Source organism: Desmodus rotundus, chromosome X, assembly GCF_022682495.2.
Source record: "Desmodus rotundus isolate HL8 chromosome X, HLdesRot8A.1, whole genome shotgun sequence".
NCBI lineage: Eukaryota > Metazoa > Chordata > Mammalia > Chiroptera > Phyllostomidae > Desmodus > Desmodus rotundus.
The window spans coordinates 63,246,822-63,264,132 of NC_071400.1; the positions used below are offsets into that span (position 1 = coordinate 63,246,822).

Sequence of the window (17,311 nt, forward strand, 5' to 3'; positions counted from 1 at the left end):
CATTTCCACCCCTCCTACCAGTCTGGATGAATGTTTCTTCTTTAACTCCTTAGTTGTTAGACTTCCATACAGTTAGATTTTCTGGCAGTTCTTGTTGTTTTTCATTTTTGTTTTGTTTTTTACTTAATTTCTTTTAAAAAGATTTATTTATTTTTAGAGAGAGGGGAAGGAAAGGAAAAAAGGAGAGAAATATCAATGTGTAGTTGCCTCTTGTGTGCCACCCACTAGGGACCTGGCTTGCAATCCAGGCATGTGCCCTGCCTGGGAATTGAACCAGCGACCCTTTGGTTCACAACCCACACTCAATCCACCCAGCTATAGCAGCCAGGGCCAAAACTTTATTTTTTTTTTTTTATTAATTGCTGTTCATTTACAGTTGTCCTCATTTGTCCTCCATTACTCTCCCCTGCCTTACCCTGCTCCACCTTCCACATTCAATCCTCCCCCATCCCGTTGTCTTTGTCCATGTGTGTTTTATACATGTTCCTTGACTCTTCCCATTCTTTACCCCATTGTCCCCCTCCCCCCTTCCCTCTGGTCACTCTCACTTTCTTCTTTATTTACATGTCTCTGGTTCTATTTTTCTCTCATTTGTTTTGTTGATTAGGTTCCACTTATAGGTGAGATCATATGGTATTTGTCTTTCACTGCCTAGCTTATTTCACTTAGCATAATGCTCTCCAGTTCCACCCATGCTGTTGCAAAAAGTAGGAGCTTCTTCTTTTTTCTGCTGCATAGTATTCCATTGTGTAAATGTACCACAGTTTTTTTTAATTTAAATATATTTATTGATTATGCTATTACAGTTGTCCCATTTCCCCCCCACTCCACTCCATCCTGCCCACCCCCCTCCCACCCAAATTCCCCCCCCCCATAGTTCATGTCCTTGGGTCATACTTATAAGTTCTTTGGCTTCTACATTTCCTACACTATTTTTACCCTCCCCCTGTCTATTTTCCACCTATCATCTATGCTACTTATTCTCTGTACCTTTCCCCCTCTCTCCCCCTCCCACTCCCCTGCTGATAACCCTCCATGTGATCTCCATTTCTGTGGTTCTGTTCCTGTTCTAGTTGTTGGCCTAGTTTGCTCTTGTTTTTCTTTTAGGTGTGGTTGTTAATAACTGTGAGTTTGCTGTCATTTTTACTGTTCCTATTTTTGATCTTCTTTTTCTTAGGTAACTCCCTTTAACATTTCATATAATAAGGGCTTGGTGATGATGAGCTTCTTTAACTTGACCTTATCTGAGAAGCACTTTATCTTCCCTTCCATTCTAAATGATAGCTTTGCTGGATACAGTAATCTTGGATGTAGGTCCTTGCGTTTAATCTTGGGTAATGTAATAATGATGTGCCTTGGTGTGTTCCTCCTTGGGTCCAGCTTCTTTGGGACTCTCTGAGCTTCTTGGACTTCCTGGAAGTCTATTTCCTTTGCCAGATCAGGGAAGTTCTCCATTATTTGTTCAAATAAGTTTTCAATTTTTTGTTCTTCCTCTTCTCCTTCTGGCACCCCTGTAATTCGGATGTTGGAACGTTTCAAGGTGTCCTGGAGGTTCCTAAGCCTCTCCTCATTTTTCCAAGTTCTTGTTTCTTCATTCTTTTCTGGTTGGATGTTTGTTTCTTCCTTCTGGTCCATACCATTGATTTGAGTCCCAGTTTCCTTCTCATCACTATTGGTTCCCTGTACATTTTCCTTTGTTTCTCTTAGCATAGGCTTCATTTTTTCATCTGTTTTTCGAACAGATTCAACCAAGTCTGTGAGCATATTGATAACCAGTGCTTTGAACTGTGCATCCGATAAGTTGGCTATCTCTTCATCGCTTAGTTGTATTTTTTCTGGAGCTTTGAAGTGTTCTGTCTTTTGGGCCATTTTTTTTTGTCTGTCTTGGCGCATCTGTTACTTTAAGGGGCGGAGCCTTAGGTGTTCACCGGGGCGGGGCAACGCTGGTGGCTGCACTGTGACACTGTACGTGGGGGAGGGGCCAAGTGGGAGCAATGGTGCCCGCCTCACTGTCCTCCGGATTTCAATCTTTCACTCCGATACCCACAATCAAACTGGGCCACTCTGGTGCTGGTTCCTGAGTAAGTGGGCCTGTGTACACTCTAGGCCCCTGTGGGTCTCTCCAACAACCTCTCCTGTGAGGCTGGGAGTCTCTCCTGCTGCCGCCCCAACCCCCTGGGGCACTTTCAATCAGAGGTTTGAGATTTTATTTCCCCGAGCTGGAGCCCTGGGTTGCACGGTCTGCTTCGCTGCCCGCCGTTCATCAGGTTTATCTGTGGGCGAATGTGGTGCCGTTCTCTAGAACTCTCATGGTTTTTGTTTTTAAATTGGTTGTTTCTCTTCTTTTGGTTGTGTGAGGATGCAAAGCGTATCTGCCTGTGCCTCCATCTTGACTGGAAGTCAGAATTTTTCTTTAAAAAATCTATAATCTAGATATTTGTTTCCAAGCATTTGAGCAAGTTGCTGTCCTGATTCTGGCTTTTGATCAGTCATCTCTCAAACAATTACTAATGTCTCCCCACTATTGTCACCTCTTGTCAACTCATCCCTTTCTTTCCCTGAAGCATGGAGGTGTGGGATGGTATCCTTGAGGACCTGGCAATCTGACTAGAGAGCTAGACAGTCCCCCCAAAGCAAGAGGCAACACAGTCTGAGATAGGGAGTGATAAAAGCCAAGAACATGTGGGCTCTATTGTCAGATCTCAAGGAGCTTATGCAGGTGTGGGGACTTGGGAAGGATAAACAGCAGAAATGGTTTGAGCAATGATCAGGTGATATGACTGAGCCTGGGAGGTTGGTGAGATGCCTAGTGTGTCTGCAATGGGGGTAAAAGTAACTAGAAAAGATGGTCTCATAGTCTGCTCCCCAATTAGGGACTGACATCAACACAGCTCTTCTGGCAGCTGCTTCGGTGCTGAACCATAGCAACCAGGACCCTGGGAGGGGCTCCAGTGTGGGGAGGATACCCCTCATCATCTTCCTGACAGATGGGGAGCCCACAGCCGGTGTGACGACTCCAAGTGTGATCCTCTCCAATGTCCGTCAGGCACTGGACAACAAGGTGTCCCTTTTCAGCTTGGCTTTTGGGGATGATGCTGACTTCCCACTGCTACGTCGCCTGTCCCTGGAGAACCGAGGAGCAGCCCGGCGCATATATGAGGATACTGATGCAGACCTACAGCTGGAGGGCCTCTATGAGGAGATCTCCATGCCTCTGCTTGCAGATGTGCGTCTGGACTACCTGGGCGGCTTGGTTGGGGCCTCCCCTTGGGCCCTTTTCCCCAACTACTTTAGTGGCTCAGAGCTGGTGGTGGCAGGCTTGGTAAAGCCAGATCAGCAAGAACTGGGCATCCACCTGGCAGCCCGTGGCCCCAAAGGTCAGCTTCTTGTGGCCCGCCACAGTGAAGTAGCCAAGAATAACAACCCAAAGGCCTTTGGTTGCCCAGGTGACCCAGCCCCCAATATAGCCCACTTCATCCGCCGCCTCTGGGCCTACATCACCATTGGAGAACTCCTAGAGGCTCGCTTCCGAGCCCATGATACCACCACACGCCACTTGTTGGCTGCCAAAGTCCTCAACCTGTCCCTTGAATACAACTTTGTCACACCTCTGACTTCACTGGTCATGGTGCAGCCCAAGGATGCCAGTGAGGAGGCCAGGAGACAGACTTCCACCACAGCTGGACCAGGCACCATCACACCTTCATCCACCAGCAGGCATGGCCTAGGGACAGGCACAGCCCGGCCAACCTTGGTGCCCAAGGTCTCTCCCAAAACAAGGCTTGTGAACCCAAAGTTCTACTTATCCTCAACTACTCCTGCCTCTACAAAGAAGATGGCCAGTTCCAAGGAGTTGGAACCACTGGGTCATATCCCTAGTACCCTATCCATGCCAGCACACCAAAGGCCCAAAATTCCAGCACAACACGATTCTGGCACCTTAACTCAGCCAACTCTCAGGACAAAACCTGCTGCCCTTATTCCCTCAAATTCTGGTGACCCATTGCTCCTGAAGCCCAGTACTCCATCACACCAGAATCCTGGGACCCCATTACCCATTTATGAGACACAAGTTCCACCTCTGAATCCTGGCACTCTATCCCAGCCCAAAGTTGGCACTAGGAAACATGTCACTCCACTGCATTCCAAGCCTGGTGTTCCATCACAACTTAAACTGGATGCTACATCACACCCACAGCCTGGGGTACTCACATCACAGTCACCCAAAAATCTGCCATGGCCCAGGCCTAGAGTCTCCACACTTCAGATCTCCAAATACCTACCACACACCAGAATAAGGGTTCCTGCTCCCAAAACACCAAACAACCTGTCACATCCTACACCTGGGATCCTCTTACCCAAGACCCCTAAATTCCTATTGCCTCTTAAAGCTATTGTCCCACCTCGCCCAACTTCCCCAAGCTTATCATTTTCTAAAGCCAAGACACCAGTCCCCAATAAATCCAAAACACCGTTACCCTCTAGACCCACCAGACCCAGGCCCCCACCTCCTCAGAGCCTCAGCACAGTCACAAGCACAATCTCAAATCCCACAATTTCCAACAGTAATATGACCTCTGTCCTTGGAGAGCCCCTTCCTACTCCCTTTCATCCCACCCTACCCTCTCTGCTGCCCCCTGGAAGGCTCTGGCGTCAGTATGACCTACTCTCAGGGCCCCAAAGTACAAGGAAAATTCTCAGACCATCTGTGTCAGGAGTACCAACAATGGATCTACCCAACAGCTCCAGGCCTATGTCAGAAGTCATCCCCCCAAACCTGCCAGTCTTGTTGCCTTCTAGCACCCTCCCTGAGGCAGGCAGCCTGCTCATTCTTCCTGAGGAACTAGAGCTGTTGTCTGAGTCAATGATGGAGTCCAAGTTTGTGGAATCCTTAAACCCACCAGCTTTTTATACTTTCCCCACTCCTGATGAAAATGGTGAGTACCATGGACAAGAGGGCAAGACACGAGGGGGATATATGAATGGACAGTGCCAGGAACTGGGAGTGTGCAAGACCTGTGCAGATTCCAATGATAGTACAGCTGCTTACATGCTTGCTTGTTTTGAAACTTTGAACTAGCTACTTAACTTCTCTGAGCCTCAGTACATACGCACAGAATTAGAGGCCCTGGGAGAAAAGGGATGTTAAGACTGGGGAGGCTGAATAGAAACAACCTGGCCAATCTGTGGCTTTGACATTTGCTTTGTTGGGGAAGAAAGCTGGCCATGTTTCCCAAGCATGGGAGGAATATGAGGTTATAAATGGGAGCATCACCGGGCAAGGCAAGTTTGGTTGGTTCTTTTGTGCTTTGTAACCACTGTTTAATGACAGGGGTATAAAAACTAGAGATGATGGTGACAGTTATCTTTAACTTTCCCAAAGACTATGAAATAACACAACATTTTTGAGCTCTTCCTATGTGCATCTACTGCTCAACTTTAGTCCTCCATTAAATCTTCACAGGAAACTATTAGTACCTGCATTTTATACATGTGGAAACTGAAGCACAGAGAGGTAAAGTAATTTGCTCCATGTCACAGAGCTAGTAATGGATTTGAATTTACATAATCTGGTCCCAGACTGATTGTGCTTCACCATTCCATTATTATGCTTTCCTAAGAGGAGTGACATTTCCTGGGTGACCTTATAAGGCAGGATTAGAACCAGTTGGGGATGGTAGTAAGTCACAAGGATACAAATTTGGGCATGACATTTTTGACATGCTCCTCTCCCTCACCACAACCCCCTTCCAATAGCCCATCCATCTTTAATTCCTGACAATGTTACCTCTAATATATGTGCCAATGCATCCACTTTTCACCACCCCAATTTCACTATTGCAGGACAGAATACAATTGTGTCTCACCTACAAAACTGTTACAGCCTCCTCACTGGTCTCCCTACTCTCTCTGAGAGAAATTCTTGGTCATTCTCCCACAGCAGCCAAACAGATCTTTTAAAGACATAGATTACTTTGCCTCCCTTCCCTACTTAACCCCATAAGGTTTTCCCTTCACACCTAGAATGAAGTCCAAAGTCCTATTTATGGCCTACAAGGACTTTCATCACCTTTCTTATATCACATACCTCCCTGACCCCATCATCTCCCATTTACTGTCTGAACTCTAGCCCCACCGGCCTCTTCTCTGTTCCTCCAATGGGCCCTACTCCCACTCCCACCTCCACTCACAGACTTCTTTCAAGCTGTTCCCTCTGCTTGGTAATCTCTCTAACATACCTTCTCCTTCTCCCTTCCTACCATCCTCATCTCCTCTGTTGCCGCTTCCAGCTCATGAATTAGATCTCAGCTCAGATGTCCTTTCTACCCATCTCATGGTCTTAGACTATGCTAAGTATCTGTTAGCCTCCTCATTCACTCTATTATTTTTGTCTAGCATTTATCACCATTGGTAACTATGATTTCATTCATATCTGCCTCCCTGACTAAAATGTGATATTCATCAGATCAAAAATCTTGACTACCTCTTTCACCACCATATCCCTGATACCCAAACAGTGCTTTAATGAATCAATTGATCAATCTGTCAATGTGTAAGTGCTATAAGGAAGAATTTTGAACATAACTGAGCTTGAAAGACTAATGCTATGGAGAGCATAAGGCCCAAGTCTTGGCAATATGCCAATCAAATTGGGAAGCCAATGAGAACACTCCTGATCAAAAAGAAAGTATTCCCTTTGGTAGGTCCAGGGTATATTTTCGCTCAGAGTGTTAAAGATTTCTCTTACTTCTTTTCACTTGCCAGGAAATCCACATTGGGAAGGCAATTCTGAAGAGATCCTGAGAGGAGCTGGAAGCAGCATGGAATCTCAGGGAAGTTCTACAGGGCTAACAAAAGGTAAATAAGAAGCTCCACTGACAAAGATCCCTAAGCTTTCATTTCCATTCAGTTAGAATTCTCATAGGCATTGTGTGAGTCCAAAGGAAATGTAATATATTAGTTTCCCATCGCTGAATAACAAATTACCACAAACTTAGGAACTTCAAGCAACACCTATTAATTATCTCACAGTTCTGCAGGTCAGAAGTCTGGGCACAGGTTAGTTGCATTCTCTGCTTAGGGTCTCAAAAGACTGAAATAAAGGTGTCTATCAGACTAAGTTCTCATCTCTTCTATGTGCATTCAAGTTGTTGACAAAATTCAGTTCTTTGTGTTTGTAGGACTGAGATCACTGACTGCTTGCTGTTGGCTGGAAGTCATTCTCAGTTTCTCTAGGCCACCTGGAACATTTTTAGGTCCTAGAGGTCTTCTGCATTCCTTGCCACATAGTCACCTCCATCTTTAAAAACAGCTTTGGAGTCCTGGCTGGTATGGCTCAGTGGATTGAGTGCTGACCTGAAAACTGAAAAGTCACCAGTTCAATTCCCCATCAGAGCACAAGCCTGGGTTGTGGGTCAGGTCCACAGTTGGGGGCATGTGAGAAGAAACCAATCCATTTATCTCTGTCACATCAATGTTTCTTTCCCTCTCTTTTTCCTTCCCTTCCTTTTCTCTAAAAATAAAATCTTACAAAAATAAACAAAATAAAAATTAAAAATTAATAAAATAAAAATTAAAAGCTAAAAACAGCTATGGAAAATCTTTCTTATGTCAAGTCCTTCTCACATTTCAAGTCTCTCCGACTTCTCCAACCCAGATTTAAAGGGTTCATGTGATTAAGTCAGGCCCACCTAGATAATCTCCCTATTTTAAGGTCAAGATTAAAATAGGGATAATCTCCCTATTTAAAGGTCACCACATAACATAACTTATTTATGGGAGTGATATCTCATCACATCACAGTCCTGGAGATTTTACAAGATGTGTACACTGAGGAATCTTGGGTGCCATCTTAGAATTCTACCTACCACAGGCAGAGAGTAAGAGAAAATAGCATGTGAGTTGGCCTGGCAAGATAACTAGAAATTGGCCCTAGGTTGATAAGGAGAAGAAAACAGGCCATGACTGGGTAGCTCAGTTGGTTAGAGCATCATCCCAATATGCCAAGGTTATGGGGTTTGATCCCTGGTCAGGGCACATACAAAAATCAACAAATGAATGCATAAATAAGTGGAACAAATCAATATTCCTCTCTCTGTAAAAAAATCAATCAATAAAATAAATTTTTTGAAAGAAAACATTCCAGGTGGCAGGAAAACAGAAGCAAAGGGTCACTAGCAAGAGAAGGCAGGGCACTCAAAAGAATAGTTGGGCTGGAGCATAAAGAGAAAACTGGAGAGCTAAGCAGGGGCTAGATTCCAAAAAAAGACTTCAATGCTGAGCTCAGGAATTTGGCCCATATCTGGTATCTGGGAGGAGTTGACTAAGAGGCCAGGGTTTTCCAGAGTTCCTAGGAATGTGATAGAGCAGTCCCTTACTAATACAATCCCCCTCTCCTTTGCAGGCATATTACCAAGCATCTTTACCTTCTCATCCTCAGGTAAGCCAGCCACCAGCCACCTGTTTAAGCATAAAACGGCTTGTGCACCAAAACTGGGGCTGGGCTCTCTCTTGGAAAATAGACATGGCCTCCTACATTCCCCTCCTCTTCCCTGCCCTCTCCTTCCCTCCCATTACTTCTAGGACCATAACTTCAGAGTTTCATCTCCTGCCTTGCAGTGGATGGTGACCCCCACTTTGTGATCCACATCCCACGCTCAGAAGAGAGAATCTGCTTCACAGTGGATGGGCGCCCAGGAGACCTGCTACAGCTCATAGATGACCCCAAAGCAGGTGAGAGCCCCCCCACAGATGACCCAAAGGAAGATTAGATCCCCTCATAGATGACCCAAAGGCAGGTGAGAACCCCAAGGACTCCATTCCATATAACACCACAGCCAGATATACTCATATCAATACCCCCAGACATTTTTGGACTAAAAGAAACACACAGCAATGTACCTCACTAATCACAAGTAAACAATCCAGACACATGAAAACACACATGAATACACTCAAACACCTACACATTCACAGATACATACATACCAGGGAACATAGTAAACTCACACATATACACACCCAGACACACATATTTGACACCCTCCACATTCACACACAGTAACACACAAATATATACCCAGACCCACATTGACATACAAAACATGCCCAGATATATACAATGACACATACATCAATACACACAGACATACATGCACTGATATCCCAGATTCGCCCCAATGCTCAGGAATTCAACACACACAGGCACACATACTGTGCTACTGTACACATGAGACAAACCAATGCACACAAGTACTCACCATGACACACCCAGATGCATGCACACTGACTCCCAGATACACATCAGTATCTGCCAACACACAACCGGACACACACAACATAAACTATTTATCAAGACATATAACACCAACATATCCAGAGACACAAAACACAACCAAAAATGCACACTCTAATATAGCAACTTCTCCAAATATGCACATGCACTGATAGGCCCAGAGATACCCATGTAAACATAACCAAAGACATAAATGTACACACTCAGAAGCAAACACATGCACGCAAACAGCCCCACTGGAGTGAGCATGTGCACACTTACATTTATGTCCACACACTGCACAGGAAGGAACAGCTGGATGGGCTGTGGTAGAATCATTTTCCCCAGGAGCTAGCTCTCTAACCACAAATCTGTATCCTGGCCCCTGGGACCTCACCCCATCTGCTCTGTGGGTGACCAAATAAATGACCATGTGAAAGCCAATGCTCCAGACACGGACTCTTACTCCTCCAGGGCTGCATGTGCATGGACAGCTGCTTGGGGCACCACCAAGGCCAGGCCACAAGGACCAGATCCGCACCTACTTCCAGATCATCACAGTCACCACAGTCAAACCCCGGGCCTACACTGTCAACATCACCCGCAGTTCCATATCTGTGCGAGACAAGGGTACCTTGTTTCTGTCCTGGGACCGACCTGCCCTGCTGAGAAGGAGCCACATGGAGCTCCATGTGGCTGCTGCAGCCCACCTCACCCTCCGCTTTGGGCCCCACCTCGAGTTCCTAGTCCTCCGGCACCGCTACAGGCACCCCAGTGCCCTGCAACTACCCCACCTTGGGTTCTATGTGGTCAATGGCTCGGGCCTTAGCCCCTTGGCCCATGGCCTGCTGGGTAAGTGCTGCTGAGGCTGAGAGGGGCCAGGGAGCACACCAGTCCCAAGAGAGACTCTTCCAGGTTGAAAGGCTAGTGAGCACCCAGCACCCTGCTCCCCACCCCGAACCACAAAGAGGAATCAGAAACAAGGTCTGCCCTTGGGGAGTTGCTGGCCAGGGTAGAAGACAGACTCAGATTGGATAGTGATCTCAGGAGCTATCAGTGCTAGATGTAAAGCATCCTAGGACTCTGGAGGAACCCAGGGTAGGGCACCTCATCCAGCCTTACAGCTCAAGAAAAATCTCCTGGGGGAGAAAAGCCCACAGTCTGGAAAGCTGACAAAAAGTGATAGAGGATAGGAATGGAGGTTAGAGGAGATGGAGCCGGAGTGCTCAGAGCAGAATGCCCAGACAAGGAGTTTGGATTTATACTGAAGACAATGGGGAGCCATGAAGCTGTAAGCAGGAGAAAGATGCAGTGATAAGAGCATAACAAAGATCCTTCTGGAGGCTTCTGTGAAGGGAGAATGCAGGAAGTCAGACTGTACGTCAGCAGACATTGGCAGAACCTGAGCAGAGACCCACACCAAAGAGTTTGGGCAATGATGGTGGGTTGGACAGATATTCTTACTTCCTTTGGTCCTCCCCAATCCTTTCCTGTCCTTCCCTCCAATAAGCCCTGTCATTGTCTCCAAGCCTAACTGTTCCCCTCCTGCTGCCATCTCATCAATCTTGATACACTGCTTCCATAATATACTCCTGCCCCTTTGGCTCCTCCACATTTCCCACAATGCCCAGCCTCTTCCCTCTTCCTGGCCTTTGCTGTCCTTCATCCTTCCCACTTTTCCTTCTAGATTTCCTGCTTTAGGCACCTCTCAGAGTTTTCAGTGGGGACTCAGGTCGCTGCCCTGACTGTTGCTGCATCTTTCTCCTTCAGGGCAGTTCCAGCACACAGACATCCAGCTGGTGGCAGGGTCTGCAGGGCCATGCCTGCGGAGACGCCAAGGCCCAGATGTGCCTGTGGTTCTAGGCAAGAAGCTGCTAAAGGACTCACCAAGGCTGCGGCCCCGCTGGGCTTCCTGCTGGCTGGTGAACCGCTCTCATGTACACCAGCTGCTGGGCCACCCCTACCTTGCCTATGTCCTCTGATGACCCCTGAACCCTAGAGCCAGGAGACCTGAGTTTAGGAAACTGAGAGGCCAGGGCATGGAGTGAGCCAGGAACAAGGACTGAGGAAAATGAAGACACATGCAAGGAAACACACACTCACTCATGCACTAAGTTACACATATACAAGGACATACAAATACACACAGACAAGCATACTTTTGGACCTAGAGATTTAAGGACTCCTTCCTCCTCACAGTTCTTCCTGTGTCCAGTCTCTACTCTCTTCAATCCATACTCTACACCAGCTGTAGAGGTAACTTTCTTAAAACAAAAAAGTGACCAAGTCTGTGGTCCTACTCACAACCTTCTCTGGTTCCCATGGTATATTTAAGGCTCTTAGAATTCCCCTAACAAGCAATGTTCTCTCCCACCACTGGGCCTTTGCATGTGTTTTTCCTTCTGCATGAGACTCCATTCCTTAGCTTCATGTAGGTAGATTTTATACATCTTTCAAGTCTTAGTTGTCATCTTCTCTAGAAGGATTTCCCTGATCCCTCTCCTTGATTGAGTTCAGTCCCCATATGTGTTCCCATAGTTCAACCCATTCCATACAAGCTCACAGTGTTTATCATACTATGTAGTAATTATCTGTTTACTTGTCTAGATCCCTGACTTAGACTGTGAACTCTTTAAGGGCAAGGACATTTTCTGAATCATCTATGTATCCTCAGTGCCTGGTATAATAGGTGCTTAGTAAGTATTTGCTGAATGAATAAATGAATGAACAAAAAAGGAACCAATGACACAGGAATAGACACACGCATGTACATACAACCAGAGACATAGGGTCACACAAAGTAAGACACCAACAACAACACAGGCATGGATGGGGAAACAGTGTGATAGAGACTCTCAGAAACATAAGACACAAGGTTCTGAAAACTAAGAGAATAGACATAGGGAAACATACATATACAAAGAGGGGGACAGGGAGCCAGAGTGACAGCATCAGGAACATAAATCCAGAGAAATGGATGCTCTCTTGCTGGGCCTATGTATTCTCATGTTGAGATCCATTTTGGGGTACTTTCCCTGTCACAAAGAAGCAGGGAGAAAAAAACAAGATCACCCAGGGATAGGCACACAATGACTACTGTGAAGATACTGAAACATAACAATATAAAAACTAAGAGATAGATGCGCAGAGATCCAGACACAGGAGAAGAAGGGGTCAATATACACAGTGATACATAGAGACACAGGAACACAGAAGTAACCAGGGAGACATCAGTCAAGACAATAGTCCAAGACACCAAAGACAGAGAAGTAGAAACACAGACACACACTGACATGCTTACTTGCAGACATGGGGTCGGGGATGAGAGGAGAACACAGACACACAGGTCCAGAAACCTACAAGCAGGTAGAAACAGACATTACACAGACCCAGACTTGGTGACAAAGTTCTAAGGACACAGTCACATGCAGAGCCAACACATTAAGAATGAGACAGGAGCACATATTTAGGTATTCAGAGATCCTGTGACAAAGACCTGGGGATGTAGACACATGAACAGTAACAAAAACCAGCAAAGAGATAGGGATCAGGCCAGGTAAAAGAGACATAAAGACAGGCAAGTGGATTCCAGGTATAATGGGGACATTTTGACAAAGTGACAGGGACACAGTAATTTAGAGACAGAGATCCTATAACAGGGAAAAATGGGGATATGCACCACAAATACTGTCATGTGGATACAAGCTAGACATAAGAACTGGTAGATCAAGATAGGAATAAAGAAACATAGACATGTAGAAACACACACACAGAATATAAGCAAATGGGCAGAGACACGGTGACAAGGAAATCTATCTGGAGAGGCAGGGATGCAAAGACACAGAATCAAGATAACCTGGGCACACCCAGAAATAGAGACACAGAAAGAGGCAACCAGGACCACAAATAAAGGGATGAGAACAGTGAGTCAGACTCAAGGACACAGAGATAATGGCTCGAAAATTAAAAGACATGAATCCAAATACCAGACACTCACAGAAAGATGGGAACACAAAGGTAGTGAGTCATTCAAAACAAAACATGGCAGAATATGACAGAAAAAGAAACAGATACAGAGACACCCTGACAAGCAGACCCAAGAAACAAGAACACAGTAATGGGGACCCAGAGAAAAAGATCAGAGACTAAAAAAAAGAGAGTTATTGAATAACAGAACAACTTAAGAGACAGCCATAGTAACACAAAGAAACAATAATACAAAGACATCGTGAAAAGCTGGGGAAATTAAATGGAGAAGTGGGAAAAACACCAAATCAGAAATATAGAGTGCAAAGTCCCAGAGATGTACAGAGTCACTGACAAAGGGCCAATGTAAGATGGCATGTGCAAATTCATGAGCACAGACACTGGAATACAGAGGTTCAGAGAAAAACACCCAAACACAGGAATACAGAGATTCTGGGATACATTTAAACTGGGTCACCAAGGTTCAGGGACATTTAAAGACTTGGGGATGTACAAAGATAAGAACATACAGACACAGGAACAAAGAGGCTCATGGGTACCCACACAGTCATGCACAGACATTAGATCACATGCAAAGATGCCGGGGCATGTAAAAATTTAGGGAATACAGTTTTGGGGATGCACAATGACTCAAGAACACATAAAGACTAAGGAACATGCAGAGATTCAAAGACATGTGAAGAAGCAAGAACACACAAAAACTCAGCAATGCACAAAAAGAGATGGATGCACATGCATTTGAACACAGAGGCTCATTGGATGCCCAGACACTGAGACACATAAATCCATGGGCATACCAAGACTGGGAGACACATACACTTGATTAAAGAAGCTCAAGGTATGCAAATACTCTAGTACATTCAAGGACAAGGATGCACAGGCACTAAAACACAGAGATTGGGGACACACCGAAATAAGTACACAGAAGCAGGGTAATACAGAGACTCAGGGACACCCAGACGTGAGGACACACAGACACTGGAACACATAGATTAATAGGATGTACAACACAAGGATGCATAAAGAATGGGACTTACAGGGGACCAAGGACATGGAGATACTGGACCACAATAAACAATGGGAACCATAGACACCAGAACATGGACATTAGGACACAAAAACCTTGTGAAACTGAAATATACAGATGCTGGAACACAACAAAAACTTGCTGGTACAGATATTAAGATACACACAGCCATTTGGAAACAGGCAACCACTAACACACACAGAGACATTGACACATAAAAACAATTAACACACATGGACACTAGAACAGATATAAGAACATATACGGATGCCAGTACACAGCTACAATGGGACCAGACTTTGCTACACATGTACTGTTGCACACAGACATTGGGATACACAGACAGAGGGACACATAGAACCTGAGACACACACACACACACACTGGAATACACACTACTGGGACATAAGGAAACTGGGGTACAGAGACTGAAGCACAAAAATCTGAAACTCAAAAACATATAGTAATATATTGACAGTGGGAAACACAGACAATAGGATACAGACACTGAGGCACACAGACACAAGGACATACAAAAGCACTGAGGCACAAAGATACTTTGACTCACAAACAGTGGAACAAGCAAACAGTGAAATATACAGACACTGGGCTACAGATACTGAGGTACACTGAAACTAAGAGACATATGCAACATGCAAATGGTCATGGGGGTAGACGAACACTGAGTCATAAAGAAACTGAGGAACACAGATATTGGAATATACACAGACACCAAGACACACAGACAGTAGAACATACAATCATTAGGAAATAAACAGATAATAGGACACCCAGGCATTAGAGTACAGAGAGGCTGTGATCTACAGTACAGATATTGGGAAATATACAGACACTATGACTCACAGTCATTTTGACACTGGTACATAGTTGGAGTAGACACAGAAATTGGAACTTACAGATATTGAGATTCAAAAGCACTGGGATACACAAATATTGAGACACACAGGCACTTAGGTGTATAGACACTGAAAGAAAACCCTGAGACACATAGACACTTGGAGGTACAGAGACACTGGAGGATACAGTCACTGAGATACTCAGGCACTGGAAAACAGGGTGTACATACACTGATACAAACAACTACTAGGGCAAACAGACACTGAAACACACAGATATGAACACATACAAATGTTGTACACAGATAATGGAATACACAATCAATGCGGTCCTCATAAACCAGGATATAGAGACACTGAAAACACAGACACTAGTAACAAACACTTTAAACCTACAGACACTGGGACACACAAACACTGGGATATACAGACACTAGGATATAGTTTCTGAGGCACACAGAAACACTGGACTAGGGCAGTGACAACAGTTTAGAGAGACGAGGGCAGATTGCAGAGGTAATCAAGATGTAGAAGGGAGAAATTATGCCAACTCATTTAAGTGCAGGTGAGAGAGAGAAAGGAGTCTAGCATGACTTCCATGTTTATATCTAGGTTGGGCAACTGGGTGAACGATGCAGACACTTCCTAAGATAGGGGAACATAGGAAAAGAGGTAGGCTTTGGTGGGGAGCCTATGTTAGTTTAAGGGGTCTGTATTTATTCATTAATTAATCTCACCTCTTTATCCAAATGTCTTGAGATTTCATAGATCTCTTTGTTAGGATGATTTTGGTTGCAAGCAACAGAAAATCCAACTCAACTTACTTTAATAAAGGGAATTTATTGGCTCATGTAACTGAAAAAATTCAAAAAGAGCATGGGATTCAAAAGAATACTGAACCAGGCAAAATCTAGCTTCTTTCTATTTCTCCACTCTGCCTTCCACAGAGTCATTCCATCCTAACCTTGGCTCCCCTAATTCCAGGGTAACTGCCAGCAGCAACAATCACTAAACAAAAGTCCTCAGCTTCATTCTAACTTGGGTACATACCCTCTTTAGAACCAATCATTGTGTCCTGCAATATAGGGTTGTGCTACCTGGCTTAAACCAGATCTGGGCTGATTCTTGGATGCAAGGGCTGGGTCAGCCCCATAAGACTACATGGCTGCTACATACTGGGTTAGGGGTGAACTGAATGCAGGATAGACCATCAATCATGTCACTACATTCGAATAAATGGTATGGCTATAATAAACACTATAAACCAGGTCAAAGGAATAAATATTCACTAGTACTTGTATCAGAAGACCTATACAGGATAAAGGTATTGCAATGAAGGCAAAAAACTAGAGCTTCCTAGAAGCCGTGACACAAAATAACTAGATAGTGGTGAGTTCTGAAGGTAATCATCATGTAGCTGTTTCTTCATAGCAGCAAATGACTGCTGTCATAACACTCACAATTCCCTTTATCCTTCATTGCCAGTGGGTACACTGGCAATTACTGCTATTAATGGAGGATAAAAGTGAGATTGAGAAAGATTCATGATTTACTCTGGAGGACAAACCAAGTCAATGGCAGAGCCAGGACTAAAACCCCCAATGTGTCTTAGCTGTAAACAATAGAAATAAGCTCTGGCAGATTTAAGTAGAAAGGAATTTGTTAAGCAGGTATTAAATAGCTTACAGGGTTTGAGAGAGCTGGAAAACTAGATACAGAGACAACATAGCCAGGAATGAAGCCCAGAATGCCACTCAGAATTTTTCCAGGAGAGACACTGAGCATGATACCACTAGAAACTGGATGCACTGTTTGCAGTTCCCACCCAGCTGACCCTTTCACTGCCTCTGGAAATGAGATATAGCTACAATGGTTGCATTAACCCATTACCAGAATGGATTCCATGCATTTCTGCTTCCTTAAGCATTAACTCCTTATTACAAGTCTAGGATAAGTCAATCCAATTGGTGAACTCTAGTCATGTGTCCAAGCCCTAGTTGGAAAGAAGCTGGGCAAGGGAGTAGGTGGCTTTTTCAACTTCCATGGTGGCAGGTAGGTTCTGCAGGCAGGGGGTTACCAAAGACAGGAAAGGAAGTGCTAACCAAAAATAATGGTAAATACCCACTATGCCTGGCTTATTACCACCCTATCCAGGACATCTACAAT

General features: G+C 44.9%; 1 protein-coding gene across 1 annotated transcript in view; it reads left to right on the forward strand.

Annotated features, from left to right (window-relative positions):
* The window catches only part of ITIH6 (inter-alpha-trypsin inhibitor heavy chain family member 6), a 33,497-nt gene extending 21,589 nt beyond the window's left edge, over nt 1-11,908 (forward strand). Inside the window, exons 8-13 of the mRNA XM_053917290.1 lie at nt 2,874-4,937; nt 6,766-6,858; nt 8,405-8,440; nt 8,620-8,733; nt 9,749-10,126; nt 11,045-11,908. Coding sequence (XP_053773265.1) covers nt 2,874-4,937; nt 6,766-6,858; nt 8,405-8,440; nt 8,620-8,733; nt 9,749-10,126; nt 11,045-11,256 — 2,897 coding nt within the window. The 3' untranslated portion in view covers nt 11,257-11,908. The remainder of the gene's footprint in view (nt 1-2,873; nt 4,938-6,765; nt 6,859-8,404; nt 8,441-8,619; nt 8,734-9,748; nt 10,127-11,044) is intronic.
* Nucleotides 11,909-17,311: the final 5,403 nt, after the last annotated feature.